This window comes from Hyaena hyaena, unplaced genomic scaffold (assembly GCF_003009895.1).
Source record: "Hyaena hyaena isolate Hyena2069 unplaced genomic scaffold, ASM300989v1 scaffold_16, whole genome shotgun sequence".
Lineage (NCBI taxonomy): Eukaryota > Metazoa > Chordata > Mammalia > Carnivora > Hyaenidae > Hyaena > Hyaena hyaena.
The window spans coordinates 2,010,272-2,025,718 of NW_024080650.1; the positions used below are offsets into that span (position 1 = coordinate 2,010,272).

The following is a 15,447-nucleotide window of genomic DNA, read 5'->3' on the forward strand; positions in this document are numbered from 1 at the left end:
GAGAGAGAGAGAGAGAGAGAGAGAGAGGGAGAGAGGGAGAGGGAGAGAGAGAGAGAGAGAGAGGGAGGGAGGGAGGGAGAGAATCCCAAGCAGGCTCTGCACTGGCACTTTCAGCACATGGGGCTTGAACTAACAAAACATTAGATCATGGCCTGAGCTGAAATTAAGAGTCAGATGCTTAACCGACTAAGCCCCACCCGGCACCCCTACAATTGTAACTTCTAATAGGCCTGTGGCATTTCCAATCATTGCTACAGCTCAAAAGAGGTAAAGGGGCTGGGGTGGAGAAGACAGACACTCACAAAGGAAAAAATATAAACAGCCTAGGAACAAAGGAAAAAGCTCTTCACCTCATTAAAATTCAAAACTAAAGCAGTAAGGTATCAGTCTCGTGCAGACTGATTTTTTTTTAATTTTCTAATTTTATTTATTTTTTTTTTATATTTTTAAAATTTATTTCTAGGAGAGAGAGACAGCATGAGCAGGGGAGAGTCAGAGAGAGAGAGAGAGGGAGACACAGACTCTGAAATAGGCTCCAGGCTCTGAGCTGGCAGTCAGCACAAAGCCTGAGGCGGGGCTCAAACCCATGAACCGCGAGATCATGGCCTAAGCGAAAGTCAGACGCTTAACCGACTAAGCCACCCAGGCGCCCCTCTTAATTTTATTTTAGACAGAGAGTGCATGAGTAGGAGAGAGGGGCAGGGGAAGAGAGAATCCCAAGCAGGCTCCACGTTCAGCTCAGGGCCCCACATGTGGCTCGATGTCATGACCCTGGGACCATCACCTGAGCTGAAACCAAGAGTCGGATGCTCAACTAAATGAACCACCCAAGTGCCCTTGATGTGCTGATTTTTAAATCTAAAACCTATTATTGGCACAGGGGAGGGGGCCTCTCACACAACTGCTGGGAGTATAAACTGCTACAGTAAGGTTAACATACATCAGGCTAACATGTGCTCTGGCAAAGGCTGAGAAACAACCCAAGGTCCCAACAACAGTGGAAAAGTTAGATCCACAATTTGCTATTAGGACACAGTTCAAATTATATTTTCAATGGCATCAATATGCCAGGACATAATATGAAGTTAAAGGGCTTTCTACAGGTGGGTGGGTGTGTGCGTGTGTGTGTGTGTGTGTGAGAGAGACAGAGAGACAGAGAGACAGAGAGACAGAGAGAGAGAGAGAGAGAGAGAGAGAGAGAACTTAATAAAAGAACTCCCAAATATTTGTTTCAAATCTCTAGGAAGAAACACACCAAAATACCACACTGTTTTTCTGGCTGATGGGAATCTACATGATTTGGTTTTCTCCTCATTGTATCATTCCAGTTTCTGTATTTCCCACACTGAACATACTTCTTTTGTAAAGAAATCATACAAACAATGAAACAATGACAAAAGAAACGGATGTGAACTATAAAGAATGTATAGTAAAAGAACACATCAGTTTTCTTGCCACTTCTATTTTACTCCACCCCATTTGTGCCATGAAGGCTGGGGAGAAATGTAGGTGCTTTAGAACGTGTAAAATGCCCGTCTTCTGCCTCAAGTACTATATCAAATCCTAACAGGAAATGAGCTTTTTCTGCCAAAAGAATTATAGACTTAGATTATGGTAAAGAAATCAATCTGAAACATCTAACCTGTAATTGTTAAAGCCTGGGAGCCTGCCTACCTAGCCTAGGTAAACACAGTTTAGAGCTGAATGGAGAATATAGAGGGAGGGGGTTGGGGAGGTATAAACACCTAGAAGAAAAAGAAATCTCAAACAGTCTAGGAATGCAAAAGACATGGGCAGGAATGACAATCAGGGCTTGGAAAGAACAAAGCTGGGAGACCAGTTGGAGGCTGGCATGAGGACCCAAAGAATACAGTGGCCCTGGCCACGGCGCTAATGGTGAGGGGGCTTGAGTGGATGGGAAGCCGGAAGCTTGGGCAACTACTCTGGTTGCACTCCCGTCACGTCACATCACATCTGGCAAAGCCTGGAGCACAAAGCAAATGTCGTATAAGAGCAGAATGGACAAGATGTGCTTTATGGCCCGGATTCTGTGGATCTGGCCTCACAGAAAACTAAGTTTTCTCTTAGTTAGACAGTCAGCCAAAATGCTTGTCAACTTTGTAAACCTGCTCTATGAAGTGACTGCACCAATTCTGTTATTTTGTGATTGTTTATACCAAACTATGTCCCAACTACTAGGTGGACTTTTTTTTTTTATTACTAACATCTCTCATTTAAAACTACCAAAGCTCTAGCTGAATTAAACGCTGAAATAGCAAATACTACCTGAAACTTCAAAACCAGAGCATAAAAGCTGATTTTAATGGGGTGCCTGACTGGCTCAGTCAATGGAACACAACAACTCTTGATCTCAGGGTTGTGAGTTCAAGCCCCATGCTGGCTGAACAGATTACTTAAAAATCTTTAAGATTAATTATTTTAAGAACACAAACTCTAGAAAAAAAGAAGGGAGGGCCGCCTGGGTGGCTCAGTCAGGTAAGCATCCGACCTGGGCTCAGGTCATGATCTCACACCTCATGGGTTTGTGCCCCGCAATGAGCTCTGTGCTGACAGCTGGGAGCCTGGAGCCTGTTTGGGGGAGGGAGGGAGGGAGGGAGGGGGAGAGAGAGAGAGAGGGAGGGAGGGAGGGAGGGGGGGGGGGAGAGAGAGAGAGAGAGAGAGAGAGAGAGAGAGAGAGAGTCTGCCCCTCCCCCACTAGTGCTCGCGCTCGCTCTCTCTCTCTCTCAAAAATAAACATTATGGGGTGCCTGGGTGGCTTAGTTGGTTAAGCGTCCGACTTTCGCTTAGGTCATGATCTCGCGGTTCGTGGGTTCGAGCCCCGCGTCGGGCTCTGTGCTGACTGCCAGCTCAGAGCTGGAGCCTGTTTCAGTCTGTGACTCCCTCTCTCTCTGACTCTCCCCTGCTCACACTGTCTCTCTCTCTCCTAGAAATAAATAAAAATATTAAAAAAAAAAATTAAAGAAAGAAGGGAAAGAATCTCTCACACCATGCATCAAAACCACTTGCATCCCATCTTTTCAGTCTTTTTATTTCCAAGCATGTATCAGCATATCCCCTGTTCTAAAAAATTTTTCCAACCGATAGACTTTAAACAGCAAGTTCTGCTGTTGATCTTGGCTGTTCAATTTCGACCTGTCAAGATCATCCCCTCTCTTACGTTGGCCACTGTGCAGTAGGTTCAAGCTCTTATCTTACAGAAGGAGAGGAATGTAACCAACTCTCTGGGAACCGCAGCAAATTACACTCTCTTCATCCTCTGACTGTTCTCAGAAATCTCACACACTCTCCATCCCAAACCTCATTATTCTTCGGAAAGAAAACACTTCCCAAGACAACATTATTGCCATCCAGCTGAGACGTACGGTTTCAAGAGGGAACATCCCCGAGCCCTCTATTTAGGAATGCGTACGAAGAAACCCCACGGCACCTGGCATTAAAGTCATGAGAACAAGGATGCTTTGGAAGTTCCTCCATGCTCGGTTTTTTAACTAGAACTATTTGCACCAAAAACTCTGGTGCCTTCTTTTCACTGCTGAGGAGGAGCCTGTTCAAATCTGCCATCACTGAGCCAGCAGCCTGGAGGAGCCAGAGTCACTGCACATGGTTTCTTTACCCACCCCTCCCCCGTCCGCCTTCTCTTAAAGAAAAAGCAAGAGAAGGGAAGGGAAAGAGCGGGAAGGACATGGAAGAGACCGGGCACCTGTCTCCCTGGCTGCACGCGGCCCTCCCCACCCAGTACCTCCGGCTGCCCCGGGCTCCTTCTCTGACTTCTGTGTTAATGACCTCCTTTTTCTCTTTACAGACTTTCTCCTGATCCATCACCTTCTTCTACTTCAACTTTTCAGTTTAAACTTCCCCCCGTTTACCGATAACTTGAAAGACAAGCACAGTGTCTTTACACAGGCTGATACAATGCCCCAGATCAGCGGCAAACAGGGAAGTCCCTCCGTTTCTCTGGTTTGCTAGATTATGAAAGGGGTCAAATCTAGCAGAAGCGTAAATTTACAGAAGAGAAAAATTCATCGTAATAAGTACAGAAGGGAGGCGGGAGGGGACCCAACTCTATTTTCTGATCAACTCCATAACCTTCCAATTTAAAACTATTATTTCTCTTTTAAATGCTTTGCTGTATTTGCCATATTTCCTAATGTGAACACACATTCCTTTTACAATCAGAGCAGGGTTTTCTTGTGTCTAAGTCTACTCATAAAGACGACTTTTCAAAAAGTTTCCCTGAAAGAGTTGACATGTCTTCAGCTATTTCATATACTTATGTTTGGTTGTTACCAAGGTGACCATGTAATCCAAACCAGGACCCTTGTGTGAGAACAGGCGAGCTGGAACCGTGTGCGTGAGCGGGAACAATGGACCTGAACCAGCACAGCCCCAGCAAAGCCAACGCCACAGAGCCTGCGCCTGACCTTCCCACATGCTCTTCCTACCTGGTGACCCGGGAAACTGTCACCTATGCTACAGATGCCAGTGCCAACAGCGTTTAGGGCGGATTTCAGTGGGTCACTCTGCAGAAACGCAGCAGGACCGGCTGCCTGGCTGACAGAGGGCAAGAAGAGGGAAAAGACAGCTCGGATGCCAAGGGATCAGAATTCCTGGACTAGACATGGACACAAAGCACCACAAAAGAGTAGGCTCTTAAATTCTATGTTTTATTAACTCCTTACGGCCCTACACCAGCTTAGGAACAAACAAAGCACCTGGTGCCCAGTGTGCTTCTTTCACAGACAGGCGCCTCCGTGCCCCCAGGTGCCCAACCCCAGTGCCCCGAGCCTGACCTCACCGCCCACATCCAACCCAACACCAAATCTTGTCACCATCACGTCCACCTCCCACTCTTCTCAGAGCCCACCTGTTTCACACCTGCCTTTCCTCCTAGATACCCCGAGGACCCCAGTCCCCAGTTTCTCCACCCCAGCAGGACTTCTCATGGCCTCGCTAGGCCCCTGGGGCTGGTGGCAGCCCATCCCTGCCACTACTCTCTCACAAACCCTCAACCCACTGTCCTCTCTGGCCCTCACCTGGCAAAGGCCCCGCCCTGGCTAAATCCAACAGCCCCCCTTCATTGTCTGTCCACGAGGTTCACAATGCTTTCTTGGCTGGCTGCCCACCACAAGGCTTTCTTGGTTCCCCTCCCGCCTCAGGAACCACTCCTTACCTGTCCCCCTGGCTGGCCCTCCCCCACACCCTGCTGGGCGCTTGGACCCCTTTTCCATCCCTGGCAACATCACCTCCCGGGTGATACCACCCAATTCCCTGGCTCTAAACACCGTCTTCCCACTACAAACACCCACACTGCTTCCCTGAGCACCACAATCTTGAGCCCTGCTTTCTACTCAGTGTCCCTGTGGCCAACGCCATACTCCTGAGCCACCCCACCCCCACTCACCTGCCTTCCTCCATCCACCTCAGTACTTGGCCAATTCTTCCTGATGCTCATGGGAGATACCTGAAGCTGTCCTTGCCTGCCCCTCTTACTTCTGTCCTCATCCAGTCAGCTCCGCTCTAGGGCCTGACCATTTCTCACCACCCACACACAGCCAGCACCCCAGCTGGAGCCACCATCAGCTTGCCACCCTGTGGTGGTCCACTCCTGACTGGTCTGCTCCCCACTTGGCAGAGCATGTCACTGTGCTCAAAGCCTTCCAACAGCTTTTCACTGAACCCAGGAAAAGCCAAAATCCTTCCCAGGGCCACGCAGCCTGCATAATCTCTGTTGACCTCATCTTGCCCTCTGTCCAGCTACATCACCTCTTCAGGATCCCTCAGATGTACCAGGCACCTCCTGCCTCAGTGCCTTTGCACCTGCTGCCCACACACTGCCATGGTGGGCTTCCCTCAACACCTGCAGGCCTTTATTCAAATGCCATCTTCTCGGCACAGCCTTTCCCGGCCAGCTGAACATGCAACACTTCACTCCCAGCCGTTTCTCTCCTTTTTCCCCATTTTATTTCTTCATGAATAATTATCAATATCTAACATCCCCACATGTTACTTACTTCTAGCATCCACTGCCTGTCTTGTCACCAGCATGGAGCCATGAGGTCAGGGACTTGTCTGTTAATTCACTACGGTCCCCCAGAGCCTTAAACCTGTGGGATGTACTCAGCCCATTTTAGGGGATAAGTTAGTTAAGGGCCTGCAGGTCCTAAATGATCCCTATATGACTTCACATTCTATTTCTCACTAGCTCTCTTTCTTCATTTATATCCTTCACAGACTGTCACAGGATGCCATTCAATGCTTCTACTTCTTTACTGTCCATCTCCTCCCACCACTGGAAGTCAATTCCAAGAGAGCAGGAGCCAGGCAGGTACCCCGTGTGCATCTGCTGCAGGAAACAGTCCCTTTCCCGCCTGCATCCCCAGACCAGGCCTTGACCGGTTCCTACCTGGACTGCCGTTAACACCCTGCCTGGGCTTTCTACCTGCAGGCGCTTTCCTTTCCCAAAGCTCAAGTAACTTTGCCACAATCGTTCATCAACCCCCCCTACCCCCGGCTCCCCACTCCATTTTCTGCATTCTGACTGTACTAAGCTTGTGCCAGGACAAGACATGGTCATGTTGTTCCCCAGCTGAACGGCCCTCGGTCTCCCACCTCTTGACCTGCTTCATCAGACATTTCTTAGGACTCTGAGGTCCTCTCCCCTGGGAATCTGTGGCAGGCCAGCTACCCCCTCCCCCACCATAACATTGCCAGGCAGAGGTCCCTCAAGGGCAGACCTGCCATCTCTGTCCTGCTGGGGCGTGGCAGCTTATTACTGGCTGTGTGTGGTGACCACCCACTGGGGGCACCACGGGTTCCTACCACTACAGGACTCTGAAAAAACCACACTAGGGAAATTGAAACAAATGATGGATTTGTATGGACGAGGAGTGTTTCTCCCACCCCATAAAGTTGAACCTAATGAAGCTACCCTTCAGTCCGTACTCCTAACATCTCCAGACTAAATGATCTACTCTTGGCACCATGAGAAGAGACCCAATATTCTCACAGAGACTATTACAAAAGGCAGAAGACACAAAACCTTAAGGAACCTTAAATACTTTTGCCAGCTGTGAACTTGGCATTGGAACATCAACGTGCTGAAACAACGGGCTGTACTACCGGTGGGCCTCTGCCAACACAAAGTTAAGGCTATTAACATGGTTTGCCTTGGACACCCCTCCAGGTTCACAGGACATAAGAGCTATGACACAGGAGAACTGCAGAGCAAACACATGACCTTTTCCTGGCCAGTGTCCTTAGGGTTCAAGACTCTTTACCATTTTTCTGGTTCTAATTTCTTGCCACGTGGCATTCACCCATATTACACATTTCCTAGTTGCCTTTTAAAGCATACAAATTTGCCTAACAAGATTCCCGTGGGATAAGGAGATCTTTTGTTATGTTTCTCCTATTTGATATCAATTCTGATCACACGATCTAACTGCTGTGAATGCCAGGGCTTTGCAAGTCTCTGGTTCTTACTGTGACCTATTCATTATTCGTTCATAGGAGACTGACCCTCCTTTTTCACCTCTGCTCCCGCCAGAGCATCAGCTACAGCTGTTCATTCCCCACCCATCCCATCTCTTTCTTTAAGAACATCCAGAGAACATCTGTTCGAGTCAAAAGATCAATCCACCCTACCTGTCGTTAGTACTGCTTATGGGCAGCTCCTGCCTTCCTCCCTGGCTGTGAACCACTGGGAGCTGAGCCTGTGTGATCCAATTGACATAAAGTTTACCTAACGCACTGTGTGAACTGTGTGCTTCGGGCAAACCCGTGTTCTTCACCTTCCCACAGAACTATCAGGAGAGTTCTACAGCCACCTTTAGCTCTCAGGTTGTCAGATTCTATGCAATCAGTGTCAAGACCTTCTGGGCCCAACGAGGACCTTCTGGGCCCAACGAGGACCTTCTGGGCCCAACGAGGACCAGGGAGATACAGATGTAGGTCCCAAGAGCAGAGAGGCAGCGCCCCAAATAATCCTACCAGTTGGACAGTGACCTGGCCCCCTAGACCTGTCCTGATGACAAACAAATCATGAAAAAAGGTCTCTATCTTACTTTCAGTTTTCTTAGGCAGCAATCTCATAGTGACTCAATATAGCCTTCCTCCACACAAACTATTTCTTTAACAAACGTTTTCACCGTTTTCCTTCTGCCAATTTGCCTCCTGTTTTCTTGTAGGCTCTGCAGGAGCTCATGAGAACACACTTCCTGACACCCCTGCTTCCAAGTTATGTTGGTGGTTCACACGCCGAGAACTTCACGGCCTCCCCGCCACCCGCTCCATCTTTCTCTCCTCCTGGCAGTGTGAGCCCATGAGCCAACTCTATTTCCCTTTTTTCATCCCCCTTTTTGATACTTACCTTGACAGCCGGACATGGGTAAAAATTCTCTAAGTTCCCTAATGAAACTGCTGTAGTGTTAAGCCGACCTATATTCACATTATATTTATATCCAACTACACATTATGTCCACGTTCTCAGCGCCCATGTACTTGCAGGAATTCCTCGTGAAGATGGATCTCGAAGCTAATACTTTGAAGAACACTCCCTTCCTAGCTCCACTCCTATAAAGAACAGTAGAAGGGGGTGCCTGGGTGGCTTAGTCAGTTAAGTGGTGACTGGCTCAGTTCATGACCTCGCAGGTTTGTGAGTTGAAGCCCTGAGTCTGGCTCTGTGCTGGCAGCTCAGAACCTGGAGCCTGCTTCAGATTCTGTGTCTCCCTCTCTCTCTCTGCCCCTCCCCCATTTGCACACTCTTGCTCTCTCTCTCAAAAATAAAATAAACATTAAAAAAATTTTTTTAAGAGCAATAGAGGGGGAAAACCCCCAAAAAGACAAATATTTCTGTAACAAGAAACATAAAAAGCAACAAGTAGGCTGACACTGTACCAGGCAAGGCTCTGAGCCCAGCAGACCTCGGTCAGGCAGCCCTTGGCTCCAACAGAGAGACAGGGCTTGGGAGCCCCAACCTAAGGGGGAAAAGAACCAGGTCCAGTGCTCAAAGCCAGGACCGAGCAGGTCAGGTCACGGTCTGCACCACTGAGGGAGAGAGCAGAACCTCTGACAGAAGACCTGGGACTGGACTGGATCCAGGAAGGGAGAGTGCAAAACCACAGCACAGAACTGCGGGGTGGCAGGCAGAGGCAGGAAAATCTCCCCCCCAAAAAACAAACAAAAACAAAAACAAACAAAACAAAACAAAACTCTCAGAAGGGAATTTCACACCGGATGAAAACAGAACTGGAGAATTACTTTAAAATAAGTACATTAGGGTCCTCGGTGGTTAAAATAAAGAAACATTTTTAAACAACACAAACACACATACGAGAAATTAAGAACCAAAAATAGGCAGGAATGAACCAAACTGAAATCTCAGAAATAAGAACTGTAATCAATGCAACAAAAATTCAACATAAACACATGACACAAGGAACTAGTAAACTGGAAAATAACACTGTGGAATCTATCCAGAATTATCACTAGGAAAAGACATCCAAACCATGAGAATGTAGTTAAAGAGAAACACAGACCGACTGGAAAGCTCTAGTGTGTAATTAACAGAAGTTCATCCAAGAGTTGAGAGCAAAATACAGTTATTTTCAGATGTACAAAGACGAAGGCAGTGACGTTCATAGACCCTCTGTGTTTTTTTGTTTTGTTTTGTGTTTTGTTGTTGTTGTTTTTAAAGAGAAGTGAGCAAAGAGGGAGGGAGAGGGAAACAGGGAATAAATATGAAAAAGGATAGCAAATGCAGTGGATTTAACTCGCTGTAGAGTACCACAATCTGAATATGAAAGTAAGTGATCTTGACGACAGGTGGGTGGGTGGCTAAGGCAAGCTCAACTTCTTTTTTCAAACAGAGGGTGAGGGCAAGGGGTCTGCTGGGCTCTCAGGCAGCAGGGGAGACAAATCGATAATCAAGCACGAAACCCTCCTTTTCATTTTTCAAAGGTGATCTTTTTTTAAACTTGAAAAAACAACTTGCCTCTTTCTCAAGAAAGCCTATCTGGGTCAATTCTAAGCCTTCAACACAGCAGAAATACAGTTTAAAATTTTCACTTTATAGGAAGAAAGAAAACAGTGACGTGAAGTGTAAGATCATCGGGATGTCTCTGCAAATTAATAGGGTAAAAAAAAAAATCAAAATGTGAATGCAAGTCGGGTCAATCAGTGTGCTTAAAGATGCATGTGTGTTCACATCCTTCTTCCTGAGTTAATGCCACAGTAAGATAAATTCCAGGACCATTCGTTAAGGAATCCTAAAATAAGGTATTCTCCCCCTTAACCTCATTTCCAGTATTAAAAGAAAAACAGACAGAGGCCAAGTTCTCTTTGAAGAGCTCTTCCCTTTTTTGAATCAACACTTCAGGTAACTTCATACACATCAAATCATAATCTTATATCTGGAAAAATAGTGAATATAATGAATGTGTGTAATTAGCCTTATCTAACTGATAACACTTGTCCAAGTAAAAACTACATCTTGGATGCTATTACCATAATACAAAGCATAGACTTTTAGATTCCAAATGAGAAGTCATCCATTCATTCTCCTACTTTGCAATTTAAGTCCAAAGTTAGGTTTGGGGTTATTTTGATAGAACACAGTTTTGAAGACAGAATTAAGCTCGTAGCACGCTCCAGTACACAGCAGGCACTGGGCTGACTTTATGATGTTCCCACCAATGCCTGCTTCCTTCCTGGAGCTAATCCCATCAGGTGACTGGACAGAAAGTAGGAGGGCCAAAACCAGAGTCAGCCAACAGGGTTCCCAAAGACTGTCTCACGTGAAAAGCATTTGGTTTTCAAATGCCTTAACCTTCACTGACAACACGGGTATTAAAGCTAATCCTATGCTGATTCAATAAAGAAACTACTTGAGAGTGATTCAAGGTGAGAGAAAGAAGGGAGCATAGTTACCGGAAGAGTAAAGAAAGCGGGGTGCTTCGCTTCATCTTCATATTTGCCTTCAGTTGAACTTCCAGCCTCCATGGATTTGGACGTAGTGTTCTTACCAATACCCATCATTAAGAGAAAATGAGCAGGTTGGCTGCTGGACTAGAGTGGCTGGAAGAGAAGGCTTGTTCAAGCGAGGAGCCCAGGATCTGAGCTGGCTCTTCCAGTGCCTGGAGCACCCAATTTTCAGGCAGAGATGAGCCCCACAAGTGCCATCTCTCAGCACCTAGAAAGAGAGGAAGCAGCCACATCACTACGGGCACACAAATAGCACAGGACACACATCCACTGCATTTCCAAAGACAGGTCACAGTGTTAAGTCACAGCCAAACATCAAAAAAGCACGTTACTTTATCTCACGTTTCAAGTCCCCACTATTTTGGTTACAGTCATGCAGATTCTGAATTGCCCCCTGGGGAGGGGGACCATTGAACTGGACCATCAGAAATACCCAATATAAGGATGAAAAGGCAGCACAGGGATTTCTTTGGCATGCGTTATGGCACAAATCTCACAGCCCAGCACCGTCCAACACAACCTGCCAGAGTGATGAAATGTTCTGCATCTGCCTCGTCCAACCCAATAGTCACCACCCACAAGGCTCTTAGTATGGAGCCCTTGGACTGTGGCTAGTGCAATAGAGAAACCAAATTTTTACTTGTATTTGATTTTAACCGATTTGAATTTAAAGAATCACATGTCACTAGTGGTAACCACAGCCAATTTACCAGGGTATCAAAAATTCTGAATTGCCTAGAAGTGCCCAATTAAAGGCAGGGGAAGGCATCCAAAAGCATTTTAAAAGGGGGGGGGGGTGCGAGGGGAAGGGGGTGTGGGGATAAAACCAACCTAGGATTAAATGGCTAGGGTTCTAGACATGGCAAGATGACCTTTAAACGGGCTAGAATGCCACACAAAACACAGAGACAACATTCCGTATCAATCAAATGACAACATAAACAAGAAACCAGAGACAAAACAGAGGGCAAGAGATAAGGGAGACGAGGAAGGAGCACAAGATGGACCCAGAATGAATGGACAAACTGATACTGTTTGCGGAGGAAAAGTGCACTGCTCTAAGCTAAGAAAAAAATCTAAGCACTAGTCATGAGTAGGAAATCACTGGAACAATTCTATATGGCCAAGTTTTAGTAAAGAACATTAAAAACTCAATGTCAAACAACAGAAGTAGGACTTAGACAATGAAAGAAATCCACCCAAAAAATTAATAAGCATTTGGGGAATTTCAGCTTCCAGGAACGAGAGGACACAAAGGATCCCCACAAGGACTGGCATGGGTACAATAAAACATGCCTGAGTATGCCCAAAGTTTTATTAAAAAAAAAAAATCACAATCAAGTAGGGGTGAGAAGGGACAGAACATTCATTAGAAAAATGTCAGATCTCAGTGCCAACTACTGTTCCAACTGAGAATGAATAACCCAGCCAAACGGTCCTCAAATGTGAAGACACATCTACAAAGTTCAGCAATACAAGTAGGAGGGACACTTGGGTGGCTCAGTCCCCGCACTGAGCATCCGACTCTTGATGTTGGCTCAGGTCATGGTCTCAGGGTCATGGGATGGAGCCCTGCACCCAGCTACCCTCTCCCCTCTCTCTCTCTCTCTGCCCCTCTCCCCTGCTCATGCTCTCTCTCAAATAAGTAAAAAAAAAAAAAAAAAAAGGAAAGAAATACAAGTAGGAAACCTTCCTGTGTAGGAATTCTGTTACGGACTTTCATTCAATAATGACTTTGGATGAGCCAGGGGGAAAACTGAAACAGACAAGCCAGAATATCAAGTTACCTCAAGTAGAACAAAATCAAAAGCACATATCAAACTTCTTTGAGGGGCTCTTTTGGTTTTTTTAAGTCTTTTGTGTGGGGGGGAGGGGTTAGGTTTTTTGTTTTTTTTTTTAATTTTTTTAATGTTTATTTATTTTTGAGAGAGAGAGAGAGGGCGTGTGCCAGGGAGGGGCAGAGAGGGAAACACAGAATCTGAAGCAGGCTCAAGGTTCTAAGCGGTCAGCACAGAGGCAGATACAGGCTTGAACTCACAAACCGTGAGATCATGACCTGGGGGAGCTCTTTTGGTTTAAGTACATATGCACATTTTGCATTCTTGGTCATATCCTATCCATGTCTGTTGAAAGCAGCAGCTCTCAACCAGGAGTGATTTTCCCTCTAGGGGACATCTGGCAATGTCTAGAGCCATCACAACCAGGGGAGAGCTACTGGCATCTGATAGCTAGAGGCCAGGAATGCTGCTCAACATCGTACAATGCACGGGGCAGGTCCCACAGTGAAGAACTACCTGGCCTCAAATGTGAATAAGCTGAGAAAACCTGGTGTAAAAACATTTCCCTCCTCCTAAAAATGGCACCCCAATGTGTCATGTGGATCCTTAGCACAAGACCCTGTCCCCCAAGGGATGCATGTTCCAGCGTGGGAAGCAGGGATACGTACGTCACCAGATACAGCCAACTTTATAACAGAGTAAGTCTGTGGGACTTACTGCAGTTTGGGGACTTTTTAAAAAGTTTTACCTTTTCAGTAACAGGGATGAGTGGGGCATATTTTTCCTTATCATTTCTGCTGCTTGTAGGGGATAAGAGGACCCATTTAACCATATAGTTTCCAATACATAAAGATGGGGACTTTATTTTTTTTTAACGCTTATCCATTTTTGAGAGAGAGAGAGAGAGAGAGAGAGAGAAACAGAGTGCATGTGGGGGAGGGGCAGAAAAAGAGGGAAACAGAGAATCTGAGCTGTCAGCACAGAGCCTGACGCAGGGCTTAAACTCAGGAGCTGTGAGGTCATGACCTGAGCCGACGCTGGATGCTTAACTGACTTAGCCACCCAGGTGCCCTAAAAGTGGAGACTTTCTATACTCAGAGGAGACACTGCTTAGAAAACACTGAAGGCCTAACAGAGATTACTCAGGTAAAATTACCCTTTTTCTGTGTTCTTCAAGTGTTTTCACAACAATTCAAAAACAGAACAAAACAAAGAATTCCGAGCAAAAGCAAAGTCGGCAAAGAGGCCGGAGCATCCCTACTTCTGCCGTCTGCCTGCTCTGTGGTTACAGGTGGGCTGTTTCTGTGTGTGGCTGCCCGGGTTCCCAGAGCACACGGGACACCTCCCCCTGAACTACATACAGGAGCCCCATCTGCCGTGCATACGGGTCCTTTCTGTACGGATATACTTCCGCTCTGCTGTCGGCATGCTCGCTCTTCCTCCTGAGCCTCGGATACACCTTCAGTGACTCTGTCTCTCACATTCTCCATCTCCCTTCACTGGGGCCTCCTATGCCTCACACTCAGGGTACAGTGCTCAGCCTGCTCATCGGGTCCCTGGGACACCACCAACAGGTGAGTCCGATGGTGCCAGCTTGCTATCATCTCCAGACTGCCCCTGACGACCGAAGTGGACCAAACCCAGCGACGTGCCAGGGTACATCGGAGAAGCAACGAAATGGGTTAGAGGTGATGGCGGGCGCACAGCTAGGACCAGCTAGTCCCGGGAGCATGCCAGGTTCAAGAGGTCACACTCAACCAGCAGGGAGAAGAAGAGAATCGAAGGGGACTCAGAGGAGACGGCCAGTGATCAGATCTGTGCTTTGGAAGGGACTTCTCTACTGTGCACACGGTGGACAGAGATGACGAAGCAGAGGCAGAAGATCAGAAGCCTGGAGCCTCTATGCACGTGAGGAATGGGGGCTGCAGGGCAGCAGGCACAGAAGAGCAGCAGGGAAGGCAGAAGGAGAGAACTAGAACTAGCACCCTCCATGTTGAGGGCATGGGTCAGAGGAAGAGTCAACAGGGCGCCAGGGTCACCAACATAGTGACAGTGTATGGTATTTTTATTTTCAATTATGAAAACACTGCGGAGACATCTTGGAAACACGAAAGCATAGATGGCACTTATCCCCGCAGCACACCTACCTGGCAACTAACAAAGGGGCTGACTTCAAAAGGCACGGTCACGAACACCTCCCTGAGCCTTGTACACAAAGTAGTCGGCCGGCCCCTGTGCTGGCGGCCAGGCCTCACCAACGATGCAGGGGGTGTCCGCACACATCAGAGGCAATGAGCAAGCAGAAAGCACACCAAGCTAGACAGAGTAAATGCTCATGGAGGCATCATTATCATAATAATAAATGCAAGAATCAGGAGAGTACCTTTAAAGTAACTCTAACTCACATTTTCAGTGGGATTTACAAAAAAGTAGTAACTGAAGGACCAAAAAGAATGCATAACTGCCAAAATAAAGCTCTTGGTAGATATGCTGCTGGGGGCTAAGCTTGTAAATTCTTAGAACAATTCCACAAATAGATGTTACAGCCAGAAGCACCAATATCTGCGTAACAGGAGTTTCCAGAGACAATAAGGGAGGAATAGATGGATAAGGAGTCTGAGAAGTAACCGACAAACACACCCTCACAGTAAGACTTCAGATCCACTGG

At 46.9% G+C, this 15,447-nt stretch overlaps 1 protein-coding gene across 3 annotated transcripts in view; it reads right to left on the reverse strand.

The window, feature by feature from the left end:
* The window catches only part of SLC23A2 (solute carrier family 23 member 2), a 133,276-nt gene that overhangs the window by 63,589 nt on the left and 54,240 nt on the right, over nucleotides 1–15,447 (reverse strand). For all 3 annotated transcript variants that reach the window (XM_039224187.1, XM_039224195.1, XM_039224199.1), the window contains exon 4: nucleotides 10,948–11,209. In XM_039224187.1, coding sequence (XP_039080118.1) covers nucleotides 10,948–11,055 — 108 coding nt within the window. In that variant the 5' untranslated portion in view covers nucleotides 11,056–11,209. The remainder of the gene's footprint in view (nucleotides 1–10,947; nucleotides 11,210–15,447) is intronic.